Source organism: Erigeron canadensis, chromosome 4 (assembly GCF_010389155.1).
Source record: "Erigeron canadensis isolate Cc75 chromosome 4, C_canadensis_v1, whole genome shotgun sequence".
In the NCBI taxonomy this organism is placed as follows: Eukaryota; Viridiplantae; Streptophyta; class Magnoliopsida; order Asterales; family Asteraceae; genus Erigeron; species Erigeron canadensis.
The window spans coordinates 33,073,273-33,101,045 of record NC_057764.1 but is presented as its reverse complement, the minus strand read 5'-3'; the positions used below and the strand labels follow the sequence as shown (position 1 = coordinate 33,101,045).

At 35.5% G+C, this 27,773-nt stretch overlaps 5 protein-coding genes across 5 annotated transcripts; 3 read left to right on the top strand and 2 right to left on the bottom strand.

Moving 5' to 3' along the window:
• The first annotated feature begins 241 nt into the window (after positions 1-241).
• LOC122595713 lies at positions 242-8,700 on the top strand. The gene is made up of 11 exons (XM_043768139.1): positions 242-443; positions 2,000-2,228; positions 2,572-2,719; positions 3,110-3,217; positions 3,762-3,919; positions 4,470-4,635; positions 5,411-5,547; positions 5,656-6,328; positions 7,033-7,145; positions 7,815-8,070; positions 8,244-8,700. The coding sequence occupies exons 1-11, from the start codon at positions 257-259 to the stop codon at positions 8,529-8,531; spliced, it is 2,463 nt and encodes an 820-aa protein (XP_043624074.1). The 5' UTR covers positions 242-256; the 3' UTR covers positions 8,532-8,700.
• Positions 8,701-8,738: 38 nt separating this feature from the next.
• Positions 8,739-9,968, bottom strand: LOC122595714 (elongation of fatty acids protein 3-like). Its single transcript, XM_043768140.1, has one exon. It carries the CDS (start codon positions 9,816-9,818, stop codon positions 9,015-9,017), a length of 804 nt encoding a protein of 267 aa, XP_043624075.1. The 5' UTR covers positions 9,819-9,968; the 3' UTR covers positions 8,739-9,014.
• A 3,172-nt stretch (positions 9,969-13,140) lies between these two features.
• Positions 13,141-20,742, top strand: LOC122596456 (RHOMBOID-like protein 10, chloroplastic). The gene is made up of 9 exons (XM_043769036.1): positions 13,141-13,415; positions 18,231-18,481; positions 18,981-19,035; positions 19,124-19,204; positions 19,295-19,391; positions 19,489-19,556; positions 19,677-19,775; positions 20,144-20,185; positions 20,305-20,742. The coding sequence occupies exons 1-9, from the start codon at positions 13,245-13,247 to the stop codon at positions 20,449-20,451; spliced, it is 1,011 nt and encodes a 336-aa protein (XP_043624971.1). The 5' UTR covers positions 13,141-13,244; the 3' UTR covers positions 20,452-20,742.
• Positions 20,743-21,453: 711 nt separating this feature from the next.
• LOC122598561 (transmembrane emp24 domain-containing protein p24delta3-like) lies at positions 21,454-23,707 on the bottom strand. The gene is made up of 4 exons (XM_043771154.1): positions 23,498-23,707; positions 22,666-22,875; positions 21,844-21,920; positions 21,454-21,655 (listed from the first exon to the last, which is right to left on the bottom strand). Exons 1-4 carry the CDS (start codon positions 23,705-23,707, stop codon positions 21,511-21,513), a joined length of 642 nt encoding a protein of 213 aa, XP_043627089.1. The 3' UTR covers positions 21,454-21,510.
• Positions 23,708-24,992: 1,285 nt separating this feature from the next.
• On the top strand, positions 24,993-25,820 carry LOC122597833. The gene has a single exon (XM_043770406.1). The coding sequence runs from the start codon at positions 25,086-25,088 to the stop codon at positions 25,533-25,535; it is 450 nt and encodes a 149-aa protein (XP_043626341.1). The 5' UTR covers positions 24,993-25,085; the 3' UTR covers positions 25,536-25,820.
• Positions 25,821-27,773: the final 1,953 nt, after the last annotated feature.

Below are 27,773 nucleotides of genomic sequence, written 5' to 3'. Positions count from 1 at the left end.
TGCCTATTTGAAATAGGCATTTCTACTTTAATAGAGCTCTCTAACGTGGACCTGATTAAAATAATATATCCTACACCTCCTGCTGTCGAATCTTCAAGCAAAATTCCCTTTTCAAAAAAATTGTATATGTCTATCAAAACCAAATATCTCCGCTTCCCATAAGGCATAGCACTCAGTTTCACTCACAACAAATCTTTAACAAACAACTACTTCTTCCCCCTTTTTTGAAGTTAACAAAAAAAAAACCACATAAAAAATGCAATCAAAATTCCTAAAATCTCCTTTACAATTTCCATTAGTCTCACAACACAATCATCAATCTTTCATTAAGATTGTTGCATGTTCCAAAAACTCCTCTTCATCATCAGAGAAGAAAAATGGGTTCAAGCTTCTGGGTAAACCTTTGGCTGATTACAAAATTAACCTAAATGACTTGGATAAAAGTGAGTATATATATATATGTTTTGTGTATAAAGTTACTTGCTTTCTGTTGCCATTTGCTAAACTTATGTTTTATTCGATATGGGTTTTTGTGTTTGTGTTGACTTATCAGTTAAAAATGTGAACTTGACCAGACTGGCTTGATGACCAATAAATTAGCTTCTGCTGTGTTTGGGTAGATAATTTGGGTATAAATTAACCCTCAAGTTAGGTTAGTAGCTTATTTTATGGCTTATTTATATTTCAATAAGACAATAAGCTTTTCTTTCTCGGCTGATGAGCTTACCAACTTGAGCTTATTGCTTATATGATAAGGTCGTAAACCGAAATGATTGAATATACAAAAGCCGATAAGCCCATAAAATAAGCTAATCAAACATCCCTGAAGTGAATAATAAACCGTTAACCATCTGGAAGAGGGGGTTGATATTTGGGTCCTGCTATAAAACTAATAATTAGTTAATGTTTGGGTAAATAAATTAGTGTTTGGTTATCTTATCATTTTGCGGGTCAAATTATGACTTCTGGATGATTCTAATGTTTAGAGCATAAACTAAAGTTTACTTATTGTCTTATTTTCCTTTTCCCTTAACTCATAGTGAGTGATGTTTACTCCCATTTCGCTAAATATCTTCCCTTTTCTTTCGGTCATTGATCTATCAGTTCCTTAAAGTATCCGAGATTATATTTTAAAAAATTCTTATCAACAACTTTAAGCAGCACTAACATAACGAAACATTTTTGGTGGCCCTGTTTATAAAGTATCACATTCATTTTTAAATTTTCTATGTGCAGGCCCTAACACCCTCATGTACTTATTGCATAAAAATATACCTTTTCAGCTGTCCAAATTAGGGAACCTGCTATTCTTCTGAGCAGGAGGCCATTGAAAGCCGGATCCGTTTTAACTTTTGGGCATCAGTTTAACTTAATGACCATAAGTAAAACTCATGTGGCAGTATCTTGTTGACGTAGCCACATTCTGTTAGATAACACAAACATATATGGAATTTTTCTATAAACATTGCCGTTTTCAGTCAACTCATCTAATCATTTTGAGACTCGTCAACACAAGTATGTGCCACGTATCTCAGATTCACATGGTCAGCATTAAAGTTCCACCTAAGCTTTAACTTTAATTACGGTAATACTGTTAAAAAGATGTCCAAAAGTTTGCTCGTAGCCAGTTTTAATGTCCCTCTGGCAAAAGAAGTAGTAGGTTCTCCCAATTATGACAACTGAAAAAGTAGTTTGTTAATTTAGGGAAAAAAATCATAAAACTACAGTATTAGTCATGAAAAAATGCAAATGTGAGCACTTTGTACTGTATCATCAGTACCATCTGTTTTCACAATTACATTTGCACAGTTTGTCTAAGATTATTAGAACTTGCAATGTTAGTGATACTTTTATGCTTTAGTTGCCATCTTAGAATGCCAGGAACTTCAGATATGCATTTCAAGGAACTTTATCAGTAATTTTGTATTAGATCAGCGATCATATTCACCAATCTTTTATATTGAATAAAGCTATCAAATCCTGTTTCATTTTGTGACAGGTTCGATGCAAAACAAGTTAAACATCTGGTTATCAAAAACAACAAACTATCTGAATGAATTGACTTCACCACTTGTAAAAAATGTTCAAGATAAAAACCCCACAATTGGAAATTCATATGAGATTGATGACATGGATGAGCTCTTCATGGCTGAGCACACTATTGACATAACAACACCAATGGGAAATCTTTCATTAGCTGCTATTATTTCCATTGAGCAGTTTAGCAGGTGAGCACAAACTTAACTAGTACGTTACCCATGCATATGTGACGGTGAATAGTTTTCTGTCCGCCTCTCCGTCTCTTTTCGGTTTCTGGTAGTTTTTGTATTGTCTTCGGTGGTTGCTGTGATGGTGGTGTGAGGGGGATGTGTCACATTCTTATTGGGTGGGGAAGAGATGGTGACGTGGCACTATTCGTTGGGGCTCCTTAGTTGAAAAATGTGGGTGGGCTAAATACCTAATGTATCAGTATAGAAGTATAAATCACTTATTACGTCACGAAATCTATCCGTTTCATATGTGGATCTTATTGAAAGTGAACATAACCTTGTCACATAAATGAAAATGCAGGATGAATGGATTGACCGGGAAGAAAATGCAGATGATATATAAAGCACTTGTCCCTGCAAATGTGTCTTATAGTACCCGTAATTTAGTGGAGTATTGCTGCTTTAAGTTTTTGACTAGAGATATTTCTGAAATTCATCCTTGCCTGAAGGTTTGTAATAACATTACTTCTGTTTATAATTTGAGCTTAAAAGGCTTTGTCTTTGCTTTGCTGCTGCCTTCACAAATTGATTTTATCTTGATGATTATTTTAAGTTTAGTTACTTTGAGAGAATTTGATAGTTAGCTAAAATAAAACCTTTTCACATGAACTTTGAAAGGGAAAGAGAACCATTTGGCTTAATCTGTAACAAAACTACAAAAGAAAGTGATCTTGAAAGTTATAGAATAAGCTTCGATATTTTTAACAAAGATGTAGACATTTCTATTATAGTAAAGCTTGTTTCATTGATAAGAAAGTTTAAAACGTGACTTTAAGTTTTGAAGTATTTGTGAATTTATCTTTGTTAGTGTGCTTATAACTATGGATTTCGAATGACAGGATCTAGCCTTTCAAAGACTCATTTTTATAACCATGCTTGCATGGGATCATCCTTACAGCAATGGGGGAGATTCATCTAGTAACATTGCAAGAAAAGTTTCATTACAGGTTAGTTTGTCATTTGCATGTTTTTTAGCCTAGATTATGTCAGCATCAGAGATGTGGCAGTTTTGTGCGTCCAAGAAAATATGTTTCCTTTTCTATGTGCCAAGCGACCGTGGCATATTTTAAAATAGAGGTGTCAATTTCTACCTATTTGTATGGAAACATTAGATTTTGGGTATCATATATACCTATATACAGGATTAAAAAATTAAATGGGTTCAAATGGATCAAGTTGACTTTAGCAGGAACTGTCTAAAACGTGATCGAATGCTCATATTATTTATCTACAAAAACTTTTAAAATTGGAAACAAATGATGTGGGTCAGAAGTCCGCCTAGACCTGACCCATTTTGACCTTTAAACGGACTTAAAGTCGTTACCTGAGCCGCCTATTATGTTATGTTCAAGTTTTAGAAACAAAGTTTATATATATATATATGCACATACATTTTCCTGAATGTTGGGAAGCAGCTTCTGCATATTGATTGTTACGCATTGACAGTATCATAAATCTAGAATTTAATTTTTCATCATTGTAATATTAAAGACGAAGCTTGTAGGAGAAGAGGCATTTGTTCGCATTGCTCCAGCTATATCTGGTTTAGCAGATTGGCCAACAGCACATAATCTTTTCAAGGCTCTTGCTGGTGCTCAGAAAGGCATTTCGTTGCGTACATGGTTAACGTATATTGATGAACTTCTAAGGTGAGCATGCTATGTTTTGCATCTCAACCTTAGTTACGTAAAGTTTCCTTCTTCTTTTTCTTTTTCCTGTTATCTTCCATTACATGACAATTTTCTATCCAATTTTGATACTCCTACAAGAATAAACAGAAAAGTCTGGTGCTTTTACAATTTAATAGATGTTGCAATTTCAACTCAATATGAATATGCCGACTTTGGCCTTGTTTCATCTAAAATGGTTCAAATGAAATACTTCAGCTAACAAGGGAATGGGTCAAGTGGGTTGAAAGTAGATGGAAATGATTTTTTAGTGCATACAACCTCCTAAATAGTTGATCCAAATATTTAAATTATGAAATTATTATTGTAAGAACATCATAACTAACATTCTAATCATTTAAAAGCTCATCTAAAAATGCACTAATAAGTGTTTGTGAGTCAACTCGACCTGTTTCAACTTGAACTGAAGATGACATTTTCGAATCAAGCGCATTACTTAGCCCCCCCCTCTTGCCACCTCTACTATTAAGTACTGTTCATCCCCTGATGTCAGTTTTCTTCTATGTTGCAGAGTACATGAAGGACGGAAATCATCTCTTACCGAGGGGAGTCCTCATATTTCTGGAGAAATAATCTTATGCCTTGGTTCTAGCAGAAAAAGACCTGTTCTCAAATGGGATAATAACATGGCATGGCCCGGAAAACTAACTCTGACCGACAAGGCACTATACTTTGAAGTAAGTACTCCTTCCGTTCCATCATACATGTCCACAATGAAATGGGCACAGAGTTTTATGAGGGCATAATCATTGCATGAGATTATTATTAATATTATAGGATTCTAGCAGTATGGAAAAAGTATTAGGGGATGATATAGTCAAATGACTATAAAATCTGAAAGTAGAGACTTATTTTGGGACAACATTTGTTATGGACGGAAGACGTATCTATTTATTAATCTAATCAAGTGTGCTTCCATTGGCCTTTTTTTTCCTGGGAGGAGAGAGGGAGGGAGGGGGGTTGGTTGGCTGGTTGAGCCTACACATCAAAGGATTCTTGAACTCTTTTTCCATGGATTCATATCCAGTGATAATTTACTTTGTTAAAGATTTAGAATAAGTGAATTGTAAAATGTCTTTAAATTAAGCCATCAAGGCTTTGGAAAGGTATATGATCCAAACAACATTTCAAGTCAGTACCTATATTTTGTAACTTGTATAGGGTATTTACTTATGAGTGGCCAAACTTGTTGGGTAGTAGGTCAGTTTTTTTAAGTTTCACAAATAGCTAATGTAACATGAAGCTAATTTAGGTGTAAATACTAAATACTTGAATCTATCTTGGGTCACTTTGAAACTGTTTGACCCATTTTCTTTTTAGCTAACTTTTTAATATTAATTTGACCTGCAACCAATAAAACATTATCCAGCTTGACCTTTCTTTGTTTAGGTAAATGGGTTCAAATTGCCTCTCCAATTTCACTCTGTAACACTGTAAACTTGTACCTTGCAGGAAATTGGCTTGAGGGGCCAACGAGATGCTATTAGACTGGATCTTACTGGCACTGGTTCACGGGTAGAGAAAACCAGGGTTGGCCCATTTGGTTCCGATCTTTTCGATTCGGCTGTTTCTGTTACTTCTGGGTCAGAGTGAGTAAGCCTCATATTTGTATCTTCTTCACCAATCAAAATTCTTGTATATATATATATATCTGTGTGTGTACATATAACAGAACTCATATATACCTATCTTCCCAGCTCAGAGACATGGATACTTGAATTTGTTGATTTTGGAAGTGAAATGAGGCGAGATGTATGGCATGCTTTTGTAAAAGAAGTCATTTCCGTACACCAGTTCATAAATGACTTCGGACCCAAGGATAATGACGAACTAGTACATAATGTTTATGGTGCTAAAAAGGGCAAGACAAAGGCAACAAATTCTGCCGTTAATGGCATTGCAAGACTTCAAGCTCTACAATCCATGAAAAAACTCTTGGATGAGCCTACTAAACTTGTCCAGTTCTCATATTTACAAAATGCACCCTATGGAGAGATCGTCCACCAAACGTTAGCAGTCAACTTGTGGGGTGGACCATTGACCACAAGATTCAAGGATGTCAACTCTGCATCTTCTGGTGAGCATTCGGATGTTTACAGCAATCATGTCTATGATATTGATGGAAACGTTTTTTTAAGGAGATGGATGCGACATCCATCATGGACTTCTAATAGTTCTATTGCTTTTTGGAAGAGCTCTTTGGTGAACCAAGATCTCGTGTTGAGTAAAATCCATGTTGTTGGGGATAAGAATCTGGTAGAAAAGGCGGCACTTACATGTAGGGATAAATACAAGGTGGTTGAAAGTACACAAGCTACTATTGATGCTGCCATGATAGAAGGGATTCCTAGTAATATCGATCTTTTCAAGGTTGAACTCATCTCATTGTTTCTATATATATATACATACATACATATATATATATATATATATTGAACTTTGAAGTTTACAAAAGCTCAGTTTTATCTCATATCATATGCCCCTAACTATTGGTTGCAAATGGTGGGTGCTTGGGTTGGGTAGATGATAGAACGCATCATTAACTGGCTGGATTGAGCCAGGACACTTTTTGTCCCTTTTTTTTTGGTCATAATACCTACTGTTTCTGTGTTTCATATATGATTAGAAAAAAGATATTAATATAGGAATGATCTAATTATTGAGTTAAATGTTTTGAAAATTTTCATGCGGAAAAAGCGATACTTGTGTCACTTTCACCCGATTGACCCATTTCTGTTAAAGCTAATTTTCTAATGAGTCCTCTAAGGGCACGTGTTAGGAGGCCAAGATTCTTCTCTAATAATGAAAAATGCATTTTTCAAGAAGAATGTTGGTACCTTTTAATTTTCGAGAAGAATCTTGGCCCATTAACATGCACCTTTATGGCACAAGTTAGAAAACCCCTTCAATTATTATTTCATTTAACCCGTTTGAGCTGTTAGAGATGGAACAAATCCAAAGTGACTCGTCAATATATAAATGGATTGAAATTGCTACCGCTTTCAGTAAGTTGCCATTATGTCTTAGATAAACATTTTGCTGAGATTTATATAGCTTCTTTCTATTGCTTATAGGAGCTTCTGCTTCCTTTGACAATGACTGTCAAGAGCTTTGAGAAACTTAGAAGATGGGAAGAACCGCACTTGACTGCATCTTTTCTTACAATTATGTATGCACTCATCTACAGGTAGGCACTTCAAAATTCCGCTTTATGTAGTTTATAGCATGCGACCCTTGTTTAAACCTTCAACAATGTTGTGTCTGTCAAGTTGCTAGTTGCCACAGCTCTGAGGTGGCAAAGTAAATGTGTTCGGCAGGCTACTAATGGGTCTAGACGGGTTTAAACAGTTAAGTTGGCCCAAATCACTGGTAAACAAAGTTGAAGTTTAAATCACTAGTAAAAACGGTTACAAAATTCATAGTATATTTTAGATAATAGTCTAGTGTTTTGACCCATTTCCTTTTAAGATCTGCTTTTTTCATGACCCTTTATATTAAAGCATTATCTGAAATTGACCCATCCAAAAGTAAATCAATCGAAATTGTCACCTCTATCACAAGTTCCTAGAGGCTCTAATTTCATGTACTACAATCCACAATTAAATTAAATTTGCACTTTGTTAAATTCCTAAACTGCTTTGGACACGTGATAAAGCATTTGATGTTATAGTCAAATATCTGAGTGCCGAACAACCTTGCAAAAACTTTTGAATGGAAATGAGTGTTATCGATAAATTGTAATGTTTACGAAGGGGAAGGTGGTAATTCTAGAAAAGGAAAAGTAGTGTTATCTGTATATCTAATATCTATGTACAATTTAGTATGGTTTTCTTATAATGTTTCTTTCTTGGTTCAGAAATTTGATATCTTATGTGTTCCCTACAACATTGATGCTGTCTGCAACTTTCATGTTAGTAGTAAAAGGATTGAAAGAACAAGGCCGTCTTGGAAGATCTTTTGGTAAAGTTACCATACATGATCAGCCGCCGTCTAATACAATTGAGAAGATTATTGCTGTAAAAGAGGCCATGCGAGATCTAGAGAAGTATATGCAGACCATTAACGTCTCGCTATTAAAAATCCGTACAATTCTTCTTGCAGGCCAACCACAGGTACGAGTGTCTTCAAATATAATAATTGGAACTGATTAACTGATTTTTCATTTTCCAGTTATTATATAATCAAATTTTGCCTCTGATTATCTAAGGGTCAACCAGTTCTGGATAATCCGTTTCATTACCAGCTGTATATTCTGCTTCTCATGTACTGTTTGTTACATTTCCAGATTACAACAGAAGTGGCTATGGTGCTATTGTTTGGCTCTGCTGTTCTCCTCATAATCCCTTTCAAGTATATTCTTTCATTTTTTATACTTGATATCTTCACGAGAGAACTCGAGTTCAGAAAGGCAACGGTTATGAAGTTCATGAGGTTCTTAAGAGAACGTTGGGATACTGTGCCTGCTACCCCTGTTTCTGTTTTGCCATTCAAGTCTAATGATACCAATGACGTCAATCAAAAGAATGAAAGAAACAAGTTGCTAAATTTAGAAAGAACTCGAAGAAAACAGTAATGTTGTATAATCTTTTTGTGTTGTAACAAGTAAATCGTTTGAACATTCTATTGAGCATTTTGTACAGTTCTGGTTGTAGAAAGTGTCCTAGGTAGGCTAGTTTCGAAACAGAGTTACGATTGACATATTATATATTACATAATACAGGCTCATTAGTCATTATGAGTAATCTACAGAGTATATATTTCATCATCTAGAGTTGACATGTTTCATATATGTACGGATTTGAGTAACAAAATCTGATGATACATTAATCTTTCTAAATATAGCAAAACCATGAAACAGTTCAAACTGATGGAGTTGCAATAAAATGGAAATGTCACAACAGAATACAACCCAAATCAATATATTGATAAGCTACAAATAGCAAGTCATTTCACTGAAATCACTGTTAAACTTCTTGACAACTTAACTTGGCTCGGTTTTTGCATTAGCGCGCATTTGGCAAACGCACATTGCTCAACCATGTTTGTGTAAGGTACATCACGATCTTTTCGCCGCCTTCTTTTTATCGTAGTTCTTGAAATGAAAGTTAACAAACAACGCCAAAAGAGAGGCGTTAAAAACAGCATTAAAACACCAACCGTAGAACCCAGAACAACCATCGGCCGTGTTAAAATGATAATACAACATCAAACCCGACACCAAGAAACTAAACACAAACTGAACAATTTGGCAATTAGTAACCAAAACCTTCCACCACGGCCTCCAGCCAAGCGCGCATAACATATAATACGCGTACATCAAAACGTGCACAGACGCATTAGTAACGAGAGCAATCGGGAACAACGACTGCGACGTCGAAAGCCACAAGTAACACATAACAACCACTACCGAATGATGGTATACATGAAGAAACGAAAGCCTTCGATTATTACTTTTACTACTACTAATGATAATTAAAAAAGTGTCAAAAAATTCAAGAATTTTAGAAAAGTAAAAAATGTAAGCCCAAAAAAAGAGTGGGCCACGTGGAGGGGTGTGATTGGGTGGGAAACAAACGATCCACTGTAAATTAGGCATTGTGGATAATGAGGATAAAAAGCAACCAAAGGCCATGACAAGGGAAAGAGATAAAAGGATGAGGTTATGGACGGTGGAGATGAGGCGGAGGAAAGTGGGGTGGACGGTGGGGAGGGCGGCGCGTGGGAGAGTGAGAGTGAGGGTGAGGTAAGTTAGAATGGTGGTGGTGAGGAAAAGAGGTGATGCACCCCATGTTTTGTTTGGTGTCCATTGGAACTTGGTGATGGTTGGGTGGTTGACTAGGTAGTAGTGGAGGGTGTCCATGCACGCGCCGCCGTGGAGGGGGCAAAGTGGGTGAAATGGGAGAATGGAGAGGATAAGATGATTGTTTTGTTCTGGAATGATAAGTTGGAATTTCGATATTGTTTCATTGTTTGTTGGCCATCATCAACAATGTAATAAAAAATATTGGTATTGAATATCCAATTAATTGCAAAGTTGATAGATGAGTTACGTATATTATACTAGTCTTGCGCGATGCTGCCGGACATAAGAAAAAAATGTTGGTTAAGTAGCGGTACCTATGCGATATCTGGATCGTCGTATCTATGGCTATGTGTGTTTTAGACGACGGGAACGGCGGTTTTTGGGGTGGTGGCTATGTGTGTTCTAGAGGGAGGCGGTTCTCAAGGGATATATGTGTGTGTTTTGTTCCGGGGGATGTATGAGTATGTTTTTTGGTATAATAGTGAGCAGCTTCCGGGAAGGGAAGGAAGACAAATTAAGGTTTTCCTAAGGTATTTTCGATATTTCAAAATTAAAGTGTTTGGTGGTAGTGTAAATTAAAAGGGTAAAATAGGGAATTTAAAGGTAGAGTGTTTAATTTGGAAATGGGTAGTTTGTTTATGTAACACCCCAAGGTTTTAAAGATAAATAAATTAACCCCTTTTTGTAGTTTTGACATTAAAATAAATTCCTAGTATTTTATTTTTGTACCGGGGGTTAATTTAGTTGGAATTTTAGTGGATAACGGGTAAAATACCCACAAAGGTTGAGGTAGGTCGTGGCACCCATAGAGAGTGTCAGACACTTGCATTTTCTCTTTACTCACACTTCCACTAAACTTGCTCTTCACCTCTTCATGCATCTTCTTCATTCCTTCATCAAAGATCAAAGTTTAATTCCTTCAATCCAGAGATAGAAATCATAATATTAATCATCATCATCATCATTTTCTATCAAGCAAATTTAAAAGTTAGGGTTTGAGTGGTGAAGGGTGGTGGCCGAAAATTTAGAAGAAAAGGGGAAAGATTTGTTAATTGAAAACCTTAAGTAATTGTCTTCCATTGTTGAGGTAATGAATTTCCCCAATTTAACTTTATCATTTCTCATGAAATTAGGGTTCATGAGTGAACCAATTTGGGGGTTTTTGCTAGAGAATGAATTATGGGTAATTTTTCCCCAATTCCTTAGTTAACCTAATTGTCATTGAGTTATATAATGTGTTTGATTATGAAGTTGATAAGTGCATGTGATAATGTCAATTTGTGAGAAAAGATGGATTTTGTTAGTTATTGAAATGATGAGGAAAAGAGGTAGAATAAGCTACCTAATGTTATTGTAAGAATGAAAGTAACTCAATGACAAATGGGTTGGGTTTTGGGTTTAGAAAGGCTAGTGATTGAGTAAGACTAGGTTAAGCTAGTCAAGTTATGAATGTAAGCTTAATGCATTTTTTTTATGATATGATTATAGGTTGAGCTTGTTGAGCATTATTGTTATAGCTTAATTGTCCTTGTTGCGGAGGAGGTGAATATATTTGCATACCTTTATGTTTACGTTGGGCCAATTACCATGAGATGTGAATGTTTCAAGCATGGTAATTGGTTCGGCGTTAAGCCCATGTGGGCATTGTTTATGAGGCCTAAGAACCCCATAGTTGATATGAGATAAAGGCCTAAGAACCTTTGAGGCCTAAGAACCTCTTGAGATTATTGTTTAGCGTATATGGATCCATGTATGTTTTGTTAGCGCAAAAGTGAGTATGCAAGTGATGATATGATGGTATCATTGGCTACATGCGATAGTCTTTTGTATTTTTGCCCTCCTTCGTATGTATAATTGTATGTAAGTATATTCACTAAGCCTTTGCTTATATTTTAGATGTTTACCCTCTTATAGGTAGTTCTGGAGGAAGGAACTATTGATTGTTGATTGAAAATAGTTGATTTAGAGTTTGAAGCGATTTTGGACGTCTTGAAGGTAATTAGGTCATTCCCGGGCGAATGACAATCTTTTGGTATAGAAGCTTAGTTGTCCCTCATTTCTTGGCTCATGGTACATTTTAGTTTGGGGTCATGCTTTTGGGTAAATTTCTGTAAATGTTCCAGTTGTAAAGTTTTTGGATAGTTGTGAATTCATAATTTTGGTCAAAAAGGTGTCAAAGTGGGTAAATGACCCGTTTGATGGAAATCTTGATTTGTGTACTCGTTGATGTTGTAAATGTGTTTGAAATGTGTCTTTATAGTTGTTGGAATATTTGAAATTTAGTTTGTGGAAGTTGGGCAAATGAATATTATAGTTTGGAGTTGTTTGGTATGTCAAATGGCTGGTTTTTGCATCAGGCGCAGGTCAGAAAGTTCCCACTGAGTCGCAGTGGGAAGTGTCCTAACCCCACTGAGTCGTAGTGGGAGGTTTTTCGCTCGCAGATCAGAGATTTCCCACTGAGTCGCAGTGGGAGGTGTCCTAACCCCACTGAGTCGCAGTGGGGGTAAAAAAAAAAAATCTTATATTTTCGGTTTATCGAGTCGGATTCTTTCAGTTTATATAAAGAGTATAGATAAATGATTGATATATTAAGAAAATGTCCCTGAATTTTTTAGTTAACTTCATAAACATATATATAGTTAACTACATTCAAACTAAGTCCTATTATTAATTATGTATTATATTTCTAAACACCAACAATTGTTATTTTATTACTAACATGATACTTACATAATGCAGCGGTGATGGTAAATACGTGATGGCTATAGACGACGTTAAATTTAGGTGTCTAATAACATCATGTTTCTCTATTACAAGTTCATGATTCATCAATGATATAAAAGAAAAAAAGAAAACAAAATTTAATATGATTGGTCAACTTTAAAAGTTATGACAAATTTGTAAATTTTTCGTTTGACAAGTTAAGATTTGATCATTTATATACGCTATACTTATTTATGAAAAAAACAAGTCATTGAGTTTTGGCTCAATGGTTGAATGATCATCTCTTTTAACATACTTTAAATACCTTTATTGAAGTATATTACATCATCAATTTCTCAACTCTTAAAATAACTACATTAACTATTATATTAATAATTACATTTACATCAATAGCCTACACTATTCGTCGTCATACCATCAGTCATCGCCATCACCCGTAACCACCGCATCTCCACCGTCACATTGCGCGACATCATGCTAGTTTTACACCATAGCCTTTGGAAATAGAGATCATGTTTTCGATCCTTCTTCCATATAAAAATATAGAGGTTTATTCTAACATTTATGTAGAAAATAAAAACAATATAGGAAAAGTCTAGCTATATATCTTAACTTGCCTCTCACAACCCTTATGCGGTTTCTTTCTCATTATACAAAATGAAAATAATAAAAGATCAATTTATATAGTCTTATTTTTACATTGACTTGAATGACTAAAATGATAAAATTATTATTGATTTGATATTTAGATTGATAGATATGGTTGAGTCATTTGCACCACAGCCACCACCGGAATTCTCATTTTCCGGCGCCAAGCCTTTCCATCTCATCACAAACGCCGCCGCTCTCCGCCTTGGTCACTTTCTCCGTCACAGCTTCGCCACCCATCGCCACCACTTATTTGGGTCAATCCTGCACTCACCTTTGAAGGTAACTTACCGAACCCAACTCTCAATTACTCACCTTAATATAGATATATATATACTATATATAATATTATGTATGTATATATGTATGTATACGTTTTTTTGATCAAGTTCATTGTGTTATGCTATTTTAGTTACAATTCGTTAGACATAGAATCCATTAAGTTGAGTAGCTTGTAACTATTATAATTGTGTATCCTGTGGTACTTTTACGTGTATGCTATATAAGTTGTCACGTCATTAAAAGATACATACGATTGCGATATATGAAAGACAGATACATTCAATAATCTATATCTATCCTTATATTATAAAGCAAATCCACTTTTCAACTTTTAACATTCAATCTCAACAATGTATATCTATATCTATATCTATACTATATTATAAAGCAAATCCACTTTTCAACTTTCAACATTCAATTTCAACAATGTATATATATACTATATTATAAAGCAAATTCACTTTTCAACTTTCAAAATTCAATTTCAACAATGTATACTATATTATAAAGCAAATCCACTTTTCAACTTTCAACATTCAATTTCAACAATGTATCTATACTATATTATAAAGCAAATCCACTTTTCAACTTTCAACATTCAATTTCAACAATGTATACATGATAATGCATGATGTACTATACATCTGTTAGGAACAGTAGGGTTGCACAGCGGAAGCAAAACAGAAAATTAAAGAAGAACACGAGAATTAACGTGGTATCTCACACACAAAGTGTGTGAACTAATCCACGGCTGCAACTAGGGTTTTTATTATGCTCAGTACGACAATTGAATTACAATAAAGAGAGGAATATAAATAGGAGAACAGCTAGAGTAAACAACTTGGTCCTCAAGAAACCTAAAAGGTCCAGCCCTGCGGGCCTTAATTAGAACCAGCCTTATTAAGGCCTAAATAAAAGCCAGCCGACCTGAATTAAAACAAGCCCAAACAAGGACTTCACGCCCAACAATCTCCCACTTGAAGACCTTGCGAAAAACATCAGCCCGCCTTTCAAGCAAACAATATCCCTAGTCTTTCGAACCCAACGTAGATTCAGGACTTCATAGAGGAACACTCTCCAATGACGGTATCTCAGGAGAGATTTCATTCGGATCCTTAGTCTTTCGAACCCAACGTAGATTCCCTTACTGTGTCGAGCTATTCCCACTGTCATGAAACTCCTGTACACGTTCAGACTTCCGAATACGCTCAAGCAGATTACCTGGAGTCTCGGAGTTCTTTACCGTCGACCGAAATCATTTAACTACCGAATCAGCGAGCCCAACTTTGGCGTTCGTCTTAACAGGGGTGGTTATTTCCCCAGACGGAACAAGAACAAGATACAACGAACTTTTCTTGAAACCGTTAGCAATAACTCGATGTTTCTCGAACACCGTCCACTTTCCTCCACCAAACTTCACATCAAAACCCTGATCATCCAATTGCTCAACAGAGATTAAACTTGTCTGTAGCTCTGGAACGACCCTCACGTTAAGCAAAGTCCAGGTAGTACCGAAAGAAGTATCCAAGACAACATTACCTATGCCAGTTACATCAAGAACCTTACCATTTCCAAGCCTAACCTTGCCAAAATTGACCTTTTTAACATCCTGCATGCAATCAACACTGTGGGTGGCATGAACTAATGCACCAGAATCCATGACCCAAGGTTCCACACTACTAAGTACCAGTGCATCACCATCATCTGAATTAGAAGCACTCTTAAAAGCAGAATTTAAATCTTCATCGAAGTTCTTCTTATTAGGACACGAACTCCTAAGATACCCTGTCTCGTTGCAGTCCCAACAACGCACACTTGGCCGAGTTCTAGATGGACTATTGCCTCGACCCTTGCCACTATTCCTGCTATTTCCCTTCTTGCCAACATGTAACATCTCAGAAGAAGATCCCGACTGAGTACCTCTCCGGAGAATGTCTTCACCCAATACTAAATCCCGAATCTTTTCAAATGTCATATCATCGGTTCCCACCGAGCTAGTAACAGCTGTCACCGTCCCAGACCAACTATCAGGGTAATGAAGATAGCAATAGTTTAGCCTTGGTCTCATCATCAAACTCTATCTTAACAGAAGACAATCTGGACAAGATCGAGTTCAATTTGTTAATGTGCTCGGTCACTGAGCTCCCCTCTTTCATTCTCATGGTAAACAAGTCTCTCATCAGGAATACCTTATTAGCAGCAGACGGTTTCTCATACATATTTGACAACGCCGACATCATACCACTGGCAGTAGTTCAGACATGATGTTGTAAGCCAAGTTTCTCGTCAAACTCAGTGTAATAAACCCTCTGGCTTTCTTATCCTTCGTATCCAAAGAGCCGCCTGTTCTTCATTCATCTTCTCCGGTTTTTTACCAAGAACAATGTCCAGATCCTTTTGACCAAGTAAAGCTTCAATCTGCATCTTCCACCAACTAAAATCCGAACCGTCAAACTTTTCAATTACAAACTTCCCGTCTTCAGCCATAATGACAAACGAAAAATAAATAACCAAAAGTTACCCGGCTTCAACTTAGTTGATTAACACCCGTCAACAAGAATCAAACAAAAAAAAACCAATTACAGCAACCTTGTCTTCCAAACGATCAGTCAACAACACCAAAAAAAAAACCAAAACCGGAACCCTAAACCCGAGATCCAACAGCAGCAGTCGGCTGCAAACAGGGACTGTTTTTGGTGATGTACAGCAGCGGAACAGCAGCAACAGCTGCAAACCAGCTTCAGAACAGATCTGACAGGAAGAAAACAGCAGTTCCAGCAGCAGCAGAAAAGCTGTGAAACAGCAGCAGAAGGCTGCAAACAGCAGTAAGTAGCAGCTTAATTTGCAGCAAACAGCAGAACAGAACAGCAGTAGCAAGAACAGATCAAAACCGAACAGTAGCAGCAGCAAACGAATTAAAATAATTCGAACAGCAGCAGCCACAACCGAATTTCATTCAAACTGATCTGATCAGTAGCAGAACAAGATCAGTGAACAAAGGGGCAGAAAACAGTCCCTTAATCGCGAATTCAGCAGCCACAAACAGAATCAAAGCAGCCTAAGCTCTACCACTTGTTAGGAACAGTAGGGTTGCACAGCGGAGGCAAAACAGAAAATTAAAGAAGAACACGAGAATTAACGTGGTATCTCACACAAAGTGTGTGAACTAATCCACGGCTGCAACTAGGGTTTTTATTATGCTGAGTACGACAATTGATTACAATAAAGAGAGGAATATAAATAGGAGAACAGCTAGGGTAAACAACTTGGTCCTCAAGAAACCTAAAAGGTCCAGCCCTGCGGGCCTTAATTAGAACCAGCCTTATTAAGGCCTAAATAAAAGCCAGCCCAAACAAGGACTTCACGCCCAACAACATCAATGCCTACAACTTTCTCTCATAAATCTTTTTATTCCTCTAATTTTTTCAAAATCTTTTATCTCAAAAACCGTACATCGATAAATTATAAAAATTGTATGGGAGTTCTTAAAATTTCATGCTCTTTCATTAGAGATGTTATTCGATATACTTTCGACAAATTTTTAAATCCGAGGACGAAGCCCGTACGGCTAAGGCATTCAGCTATGACACTCTATGACATATCACTTCCTATGACCTATAACACTCTATGACCTATCATCCTGACCATCTCACCGCCGCAACGCGCGGGTACTTGCTCTCGTAATATTTAAAGCTGAAAACATTTTCTGAGCACTCAACCCAATATCTTACTTAGGATCATTTCGTATTTGCAAGATTAGCCTTTGAGCGCAAATTCGCAATGTATTATTAAAGGTTCATATGGTTTGTGATTTACATCAAAAGCTAATTTTATTGGAAGACCACGAAAAGTCTGAAGTTTAAATCTGATAACGTTGCGCAATGTATCATAGGGATTTATAATACTTAACTAGGTTACAAACTAATTATATGTCAGGATATTGTATGATTCTTTTCCTCTTATCACCACGTTATCAAGTGAGCTCTCAGACTGCTTATCACTCTCCCTAACAGTATGGATCACTCGCTCTCGCCCATCACCTGCCTATGTTTCTTCCTTCACCCCGTGAGCAGCCTTGTTTGCTCCTTCCCGTGTGACTAACTGACCATCTCACCACTGACAGAGTGGCTCACACTTTCCTTACACACGTGCAGCTCAATTGACTCTGCTTTCACTCGTACCATACCGCATGCTCTTAGCAAGCAAGAGCTCCTAATTTTTGGCAATGTTTTAACTTTTAAGCCAAGAAAGATTGAATCAGATCAACATCTCGGCATCTCGCAATCCTATGCAAGAGCGGCTCGTTTTTGGCGCTTAAAATGGTCTTAGCAAACCATTTTGGCTACAAAGTGTTGGAAGGGAATGTAGGGAAAAAAGTATAGCGAGTCAAGGATATAGGTTACTTATACGGAATTGTGATGTTGATTTTGTTTAGTTGTCAAAGCTGTTGGTAATAAACCTTTATAGAGATTGATATGAAGAAATAATATTTATTCAGTATCATTACAAGAGAGTATGCATATATGCTAGCTTAACTAAATCAATCTAATATATGGCAACTAATAATATATAATTCTAACCCAAACAATGTCTTTTATGAGGCACTCAAATTTCTGTTTTTATCCACGTGGGTAGGTTGTTAACTTTTTTGTAGCTTGTATAATGTACGTGTCATAAATTTCTAGTTATGGATTCTTTCTTCACTAATATCACCATTGCTAGTTTCTTGTTTTGGCAAGAAAAGAGCAAATTCATCGTTCTTCATATAATTATTTCCTATGGCTCGGAAGATATTAACACTATGATTTTAAACAGATCCCTCATTTTGGCCATGTTCTTCCGCTAAATGAAGTTTCTTGTAGAAACTTACACCAATTTAATTGGTTTGATTTTCCTCAATGGTCTCATGATGTCTGGACAACCACACTCTCAAGCTGCATGTATTTATTTGGTGAAGGAAACAATATCAATTATGGAGACCAAGAAAAGGCATACTTACGGGCTCCAACAAGAGGTCCCGTTAATAAAAGAAGATTGACAAATATGTTGCTTGCCATTAATGTGTTGTAAGTACATTCTAACACTTATGTACAAAGAAAATCACTGTATGTTTGAACTTAAGGTAAAATTTTTGGTCCATTGATTTTTGAATGAGTTGATTTGGGATATGTTGTGTCACTATCAGGCCAGTGTACCAACAAAAGGGAAATGGGTGAAACAAGTCCCAAATTTATCCAAAGTGTTATCAAAGCATAAAACCTTCTAAATCATTTTATGTAAATTAGTTAGATATAATACCATATATTCTGTGATTATCTATAACAAGTCATTAGGGAAAGTATTCTTAAAGTGGACAAACAGCCTTTCATGTAACCTAACCTGGCCCGGCTGATACAAAAACTCCCTGTTTTAACCTGCTTGGCCACACATTTTTTTCTACTGCTTCTTTGGCCATTAATTTTGTGGCCTTTACCTTTATATTTCTTTGCTTTTACTGCTTCATGTTATATTGTAATTTTATCAGTATTAGAGAAATATTCTCTAATTAGTAGTTTTTCTTTATAGGGTATACATTGCACAAGTAGCATCAAAAGGGGAGTTGATAATGTGGGGAGCAAAGGTAAGATCTTCTGAAGAAAAATAATTTCTTGACCGTGTATAGATGGTAAAATGCTTTGGGTAACTTACAGCTAAATATTTGTGGTTAGATTAACAGTCTCATCAACAAAGGTGAGCTGTGGAGGCTAGTAACCTCTTCCTTTCTACATGCAAATGTTGGACATCTTATGGTCAGGTTTGAGTTTTTCTGTATCAAGTATCATATTTCGAATGCTTTTTTTTTTTTATTAATGAACTAACGCAGTTTTGACCCTTTCCAGATTAATTGTTATTCTCTAAACTCCATTGGACCGATCATGGAGCATCTAAGTGGCCCCAGAAGATACCTTGCAATTTATATGACCTCTGCAATCACAAGTAATAACATTAACCTGTTATAGAAGACATTTTTGCAACAAAGTACATGCACATGCACAAACTAGAGTTCATCTAATGTGGTATTTTATTAACACAGGTTCAGCCATGAGTTATTGGCTCAGTAAAGCACCATCAGTTGGGGCATCAGGGGCGATTTTTGGATTAGTAAGTTCATCTAATGTGGTTGTGATAGATGTTGACTATAACCTTTATGAATATATTATTGCAACCGATATTTTTGTTTTTCCTAGACTAAATTGTTATATGATATTGTTTTTGTATCAGGTTGGATCCTTTGCCATATTTGTAGTGAGACACAACAACCTGGTTAAAGGTGGTGTAGGAGACTTGAAGCATGTTGCACGTGTGATCGCCTTAAATATGGTACAAATTATTCCCGCCATATACAGTTCAAATCATGAATGATCTGATCTTACTAGAGGTAGCAAACTGGGCAGGTTGGACAGGGTTGAGTAATGGGTAAATATGGGCTGGTTAACCCGAGTTAATGCCTAAGATATGATTAAGAAAGTGTTTGGGAGTTTGTTGGTAATTAGAATACATTGAGGGTGACTTTAAACCTGCTCAACGCATTCCATGGTTAGCGTAACTTTCTTATATGACCTATTTGAGAAGTATTTTACCCAGCTTACCGGTTCCATAACTAAATGGGGTTAAACTTCATGACAAATCTTATTGATTTATTATATTTGATTCATAATCATTGACTTATGTGATATATCTTCACACAGGCTATTGGGATGTTGTCACAAGGTATTGACAACTGGGGACATGTGAGTCTTTGATCACCTTTGTTTTTTTTTTTTTTTGGTGGTTTGTATGTATGCATTTGAACATCATCACTATTTGGTTTTCTACTATGCTTCTTCTGACAAATCTACCATTGAATCAGCTTGGAGGGTTAGTTGGTGGAATTGCTACATCATGGCTTATTGGTCCTGCATGGAAGTTTGAATCAGAATCTTATCTTGGAAGAAGAGTACTTGTCGATAAAGCACCAATATTCTCTCTTCCAGGCACAAAACCAGCATCTCAGTAACTCCTCTCATGACCATCATATAGTCTCATTATTTGCAAGTACGAACCATATTCTATTTGTGTAATTTTTTACTTAAACAATGATAAGGTTCGTATCTATTGCACCTGTTGGAAGTTAGTGATATTAAAGTTGCCGAAGATTCATAGATTAGTTACTGTTGGTTTCTAGTGTCTTCGCTGAAAGCTTGCATGTGATTAGTGACATTAGTATTGAATTGTTCTGGCTGTATAGCTTCTGATATTTGTATCACACCATTTTTCTTTGAAACAAGATGCATTAATCCTTATGGAAGAGACCGGACTTATAACATTTTGTTTCATCATTATTCTGCACTTTAACGTGTTTTTTTAGTGATTTCCGGCTATATAGAAGAAGAGAACTACAACCCATAGAGACAACTTAGGCACATTTTACTTAGATATCAGTTCAACGGGTTGAAAGTGAAAGAGGAGCAAAATGTTAATTGAGTCGATCCTTACTCTTATTAGAAATTTACCTTCCTGGCTTAACCCATTACGATCCGTCCATTATGCTCGCATCATTGGATGTGCTAGTGAACATTTTTGTTTATTATTCTTTTTCATCTCCAATAAAGATGGACACATCTTATTGTTATATAAACTTGTCAAGATCACATTTTTGAAACATCAAAGTCAATGTATATCATTTAGAATACATGTTTTGAAACATAAAAGTACTCGGATTTTGAATAGCTAACAATAACTACTCTGGTGAGTTCGAGACTCGTAAGTTAACGAAATAAATATCATTATAAAAAAAAGTGATGGGGGAACCCTAGCCCGGTATAACAGTTGGATACCCATTAACTCACTCCGTATGAGTCATATGATGTCGGTACTCTTACAAGCGGGAAGACATGCTATGAAGTTTAATCAATCAATCGTACAATATATCCCCTAATCTTCAAAGCTCAAAACAGTAAAATACGATTATGATAATGTCTTAAATTTATCATAATTGACCAATAAAAAGCCCAAAAATTGGAAACAATACCTCTACAACTTAATTCTATTCTCGTAACATTACCAAGTGTGAAATCTAGATCAGTTTCTTCTTTTGGAAGAACCGCGTCAAGTACCACAGCTGTGCACCAGAAACCATAATGCAAATACCTAATGACAATAAACTGTACCAGGCAACTCTGGAATTTGTAGTTTCACTCACTTGTCTTATCTCCGCCTCTCTGCATAGCCACGTAACAAAATCAAAAGTTTCAATATAATGAAAAAAAGAGCCGATTAGTTAAAAAAATGAATGGCCTGCAGCAAGTAGTATTCAAAAATAAACGCGTACGAGAAGTTATTAAAAGAATCAGTTATATACTTATATATAGAGTGATTAATGTCGATTGTAAAGGATTGCAGAAAGCACCTGTTCTTGAGGTAGAGAAGATTATCGTGAATAGCCTCCACATGTGCTTCAAGCTTTCTTAACTCAAGCTCAACACCCTATAAAGCAATTCAGACAAGTTTTCAAGGCATGGAAGAGAACTAAAATGTTCATCTTAAAGCTTTAGACAAAAAGAAATATGACAGATCTCAATTTTACGAATACGATTCATATGTAGTCCCATTGATAATCAAGGGGTCAATATTTGAAATGAAGAAAAAGTTAGCTTATAAAAAACATGTCAAATAGGTCAAACAGATGGAAGTCGTCCAGAGTTCGAATAGTTATAATGTATTAAACTAGAAAACCTTCCCAAATCTCAACAATATGCAAAAAATGGATGGTTAACCTATTCAATGATACTATATGTTTTGACCCATTATCTAACCCACCCATTTTGCTAGCTATCAAGGCTATGCTTGCTTACTAGACCTTGACAAACCAGAAACCATGCAACTGATACATGCCTTTTAACCAAATATGAAACCCAAATTTTATTACACTTGACATTCAATAATGGTAGTTAAATTTACTTCAAGTAAATAGCTTTTCAACACCAACAAAAGGAATCTACAAGTACACTAAATGCCATAAGTTGATAATGTAGTTTGCTGAAGGCTTTTTGATTACAGATTCAGGACTGTATGGTACATTGCATTTTGAAAAGGCTATACGCTTACAGATCATTGCCGTGTTAATATTGTAGATTGTCTAACCTCTTTTACTTTCATATATTTGAGAAGGAAAGGAGTAATAACAGTAAATCAATAGACTACAAGAATTAAGTAGCTGTCTATTTCTGACCTCAATTTTTTCTTTTCTTGCAACCGACTCCCAATCTTTTGCTGCAATTCCGGTTTTCCAGTCGATGTTAACACTTAAAGCTCCACCTTGATTAGGGTCATCTGCCCAGAAACACACGAGATACTGCCCGGCCTCAGTTGTAGTGAATGCAAATTGACCGTGAGTTGCATTCTCCTTATGGTGAAGGATGTTTCCATAAGGTGATGTAACCTACATATGTAGTACAAACCATCAATATATTCACTAATTGTATGATGATTATTATATGATGAAATAAGCAAAAAAGTAGGAAAAAGCAGAAAAGAAGGAATCCAAGTGATGTAAAAAGAAAAAAAGTTTACACATATCTATAGTCATAGCTTGTTTTTAAAGCGGAAACACACAAAACTATATATACCAACAATAAGAAAATTGTGAACTAGTATAACTGTCTATACTAATTGTAGGAACATGGTATACCAACAGGCAACAGCAACAAAGAACATATATAGTAAGCTAGTGCAACACTGCCTATTCTGTTGCAACAACAATTGACAATCTAAATGACGGATACCAGTAACCATTTACTCAAACTAAACATATGTTCATGTTATCGAAATTGCGTGCTATATGGATAGTAGGATTCAGTTTATTCAAAATAATAATCAAATCAAAATCTTGTCTCTCACATACTCTGCCTTTGAATCGATCTTCTCTGTCATAGGGAATTCACATTGCTTTTATAAATAAGCATGATTCATAAACTTTTTACATGCACTGCACGTCTATGCCAATTATATTTGCATATATGCATGCACCGACAAGAAGGCAAGAAACACACAAAAAGATATACCTTGGTGGTGATGGAAGGAGTTGGATGAATATGAACATCAGAGATAACGACGTAATCAGCCAAAACGACGACATTGTTATGGATCTCTTCCGTAACACATTTCTTTCCGGATTTAGGTAAATTTAACCATATGCAATCACCTTTTTGCACCAAAATTAACATTAACAAGATTACCCCCTGCAGCAATAATATCCTAGCTTTCTTTGCCATATTTAATTATGCAGTCTAAATTTCGTGTCACAAGTTGAGATCACGCAAGTTTTTGAGGTTTGGATCTCAGGTATTTTTCAGGCGTTTTGTATTTATTTGTTTGTATATTTGTGAGAATTAACATTATAATGTTGGTTATGGTTATCTGTCTTCAGATAATATGAAGGTTGTTTATGCATAATTAATTTATCAATTATAAGGTACGTTTGTTAAGCAAGAATAAGGCTTCGAATGGAAAAGCCCAATTGCATTCCATTCAGAAAAGGATGTTTGTTTAAGACCCGGGAAAACAATACCATTCAATGAATAATGCAATTCCATGAGTACCTTTTTTTTTTTTCAAGCGGGTGGTGATTTGTCACCGTCGTACACCACCAACATGCATTAAGGATTTAAGGTGTTGTACAATACAATAATATGAAGCATGTTTGGTGGGGTAAAGTTAAAATGGTGGTATACAGATTATTAGTGACGATGTTTTTTTACAACAACCCGAAAGTTTTGCATAACAATGGAAAATAATATTTTAGAACTATTCAAGGACAACAATACTGTTATAACATATCGATCGCCTATACACTGAGTATAGTTTTATATGATGCATATAAACATTGTTTTAGTCTTTTAGATGATATATACTAATTACGGTCAAAAACTAGCATTAATTAGAGTTAAAGTTCTATCTACCATGTATAAGCTTATAAACAGTATATAAAGGAAAATGATATATTTACTTGGAAAGATTAGCGTAAAAATCCTTTAGATCATAATAAGATGACATGAGGATGTTATTCGTACTCTTACCCTTTTATCTAGCCTTATCAATTCCCGTTATATGGTGTTTACTAGCTAATAATTCCGGGTTTAACCCGGGCACTAACTAAAATTTTAAAATAAAAAAAGTTAAAATAATATATGTTGTTTTTGTAATTGATATCATAACTTGGTTTGGAGATATTAAGTTAGCTAACATAATATATATGTATGAATATTTATTACATTAACAAACCATAAAAAAGAAATTTATAATCAAAAAGTAAGAATTTAATATAAATATTTAATAAACTAGTTATTTATTTTTAAAAATATTACAATATTAAATATGGACATATGACATCATAAATAGAAGACAATTCTTTTTTATTATATATAAAGATAAAGATTTAGATAAAAAGATGTGTCTAACGGACTATGGCAGAAAAAAGAAAAAAGCATTCCATTCACTTTTAGTTTATTAATAAACACAAATGAAAAAATAATTATACGAGTATATCCTATAAGATGATCCACTCATTCATATCACTCCACTCGCAAAAGAAAAAACACACACATACAGTGAGTATAATAATTGATACTCAAAAAAGTCAAAATCCACCAAATGGAAGCCTTAATCGACCAGTTCACATTTCTCTCGGATCAAGCTCTGAATGACAAAAACTTCGACCCGTCAACCATTGAAGAGCTCATGAGACTATTCGAGCTCGACTCATACAACGCATGGGCTGCAATGGAGCTCGAGTACGAAACAGAAGTGGCAGAGGCCGAGAACTCGCTGCAAGAGGCCGAAGATTATCTGAATTCTGCTATGGAAGATGCAATGGAAGAATTTAGAAAGTTTGAAGAGGAAATGGAGCTCGAGGCGACTAAACAGCTACAAGGACTATTGGCCATTGGTGAAAGTGCTAGAAGACTTGGCAAGTCCATGGAAAAAGCTGCCAATTATGCTTCGAATAAGTACGTTGAGGCTGCGTTGAATGCGGCTACCGCTTCTATGAAATCGGCTATGAAGAGTGTTTCTAATAAGTCGAAAAAAGTCCATCCTTCTTAAAGCGAATTTTTGATACTGTTGTTGTTGTTGTGATGGGATCTGGTGCATTAGTGCTGGTATGATGAATTGCTATAAGAAAAGTTGTTTTACTTTTGTTTTGATTAATAAAAATCTATGGGAAGTATATTATATTTTCAGATGTATGATATTTTTGTTTTTGGAGAATTGGTTTATGAATTATGATGATGAATTTGTTACTATTAAATTCATGTTGTAGAATGTGAATTGCTGAATGCTGGACTCTATGATGCATTCATTCATAAATATAATTTAGTCTTTATAGAATAGAATTTCTGAACTCTAACTCTATGGAGCAAGTGTCTTTCTTGATCAAATGGTTTGGGGCAAAACTAACATGCCATTTTTCAATTCATTACTGTTAGTTCCTTTAACAAACAGATTTAAGTTTTCGGATTTTTTATTGCAAGTTACACGATTTTATTATGTGAATGGGCCGGATTGAATCGATTACCAAAAATATGGATAGGATGGTTGTATTTGATACTATGTGCAAGCAGAGTGCAAACATTTTGTTATTTTTGTATATGATTCTTTTTAAACTTGAGGTTAGCATAGTTGTGTAAGGTCCATCTAGTAAAGGCCTCTCCTCCTGGTGAACAAACAGCTTAGGAGACCATAATGTCTGTTTTGCTATAATAATTACTCCGTATACAGTAAAGCAGAAGTGCAGATCATGTAAACCACTAGAAGTGCACAACGTTACATAATCCTGTCGATGCACAAGTGCAGAACCTACATCAGCAGGTTGGAATGAGCTCATTTCTTTTTGAAGCACTCTAATTATAAACTCTTGATACATATACATTCCTATCCATACGGGTTAGTCCAGGATCCCAAATTAGGAGATGTCCATACTTCGTACTTCATATCAATTCTTCCTCACGACTCACGCGGCCCATTAGACCTGAAGCCGTCTCTTAAGTGTTAACCCACATATTCTCTATAGTATTCATGTGGAACACCAACCATTCAAAGTTACTTTTAACATATAGTTTGTATCAAGTTACTTGAAGCAAAGCCGTTAAAAAAAAAAACAAAAAGTTACTTGAAGCAAAATTTGCTTTTTTGAAATGACCCCATTGACCCGCACCCGTTTAGTCCTGTTACCCAAACCCGCCTGACCCCCCATTTTGCCATGCCTAAAGCAAATATACATGTTCTTTGTAAAAGTGGCTTTAAAAACACCAAACTACATAGCTGGTTTTGTTTCTTCTTTTTCTTTTTTTGGAATTATTTCTAAATTGTTTTCTTATTTTTATGGTAAGTGCAATCATATGTACACATACAAAGAAATTGGATAGCTAGGACACCATTATTAATTAACGTACCACACTCATGAATTGCTGACTTGTACAGTCAGCTGTAAAATATATGCATTGTGATACATTCATCGAAAGTGGTGGTACTAAACTACTAATATCAATACTTATTTAGAAACCTGGCAAAGGTGTGGTGTTGCCATTGGAAATAATCAAGGTTCAACTGCAACATTTACTAATGTAACCTGCAAAATATTGGCCACTAAACCAAACCAACAATGTGTGATTGTGTGGTGCTGGATAGGGTGACGGTGGTAAGGGGTTCAGCACCCGACGCCAACCCCTTGGCACATGTTTTTATAAGTTGTATAACACATGGCAAAAATGTTTTTTTTTTTTGAGTAATCACCATAATATTCTAAAATCAAATACATTAAAGGAGACACCTCAACTTCTCAAAAAAATTGATTAAATCATTCAACAATCTGTGTTTATAATAAAGTTATTATCTAACTTCGTTTAATCATTTATCTTATCCAAAACTATGTTATAACTTATTAACCCAAAACTTTAGGATTAAAAAATTATACAAAAATGGAAACAAACCAAATTCAACAACAACAAAAAAAAAAAATACAGTGTAAATAAGGTGAATGACGGTATTAAACATGCAAATCGTCAAATGCAGTAAACAAAGTTTTGTAAATTTTCGTTTTTCTATAGATTTCACATAAATTAACCAACGATACTATAGAGTTTAGAAGACAAGAACTTATTGTTGGGCTAAGCAGCTTCATAGGCCCAAATAAAAAAATACAAAAAAACCTTAAGTGATCCAATCCAATCCATGTGCAATCTCGCTTTTGTCAGGCTGGAAAGATTGGATATGTGGCCCACTCACTTCTATACTTGTTCCTTGTCTAGCTTCACTGAATTCTATTTCTATTCTTTATTTTAT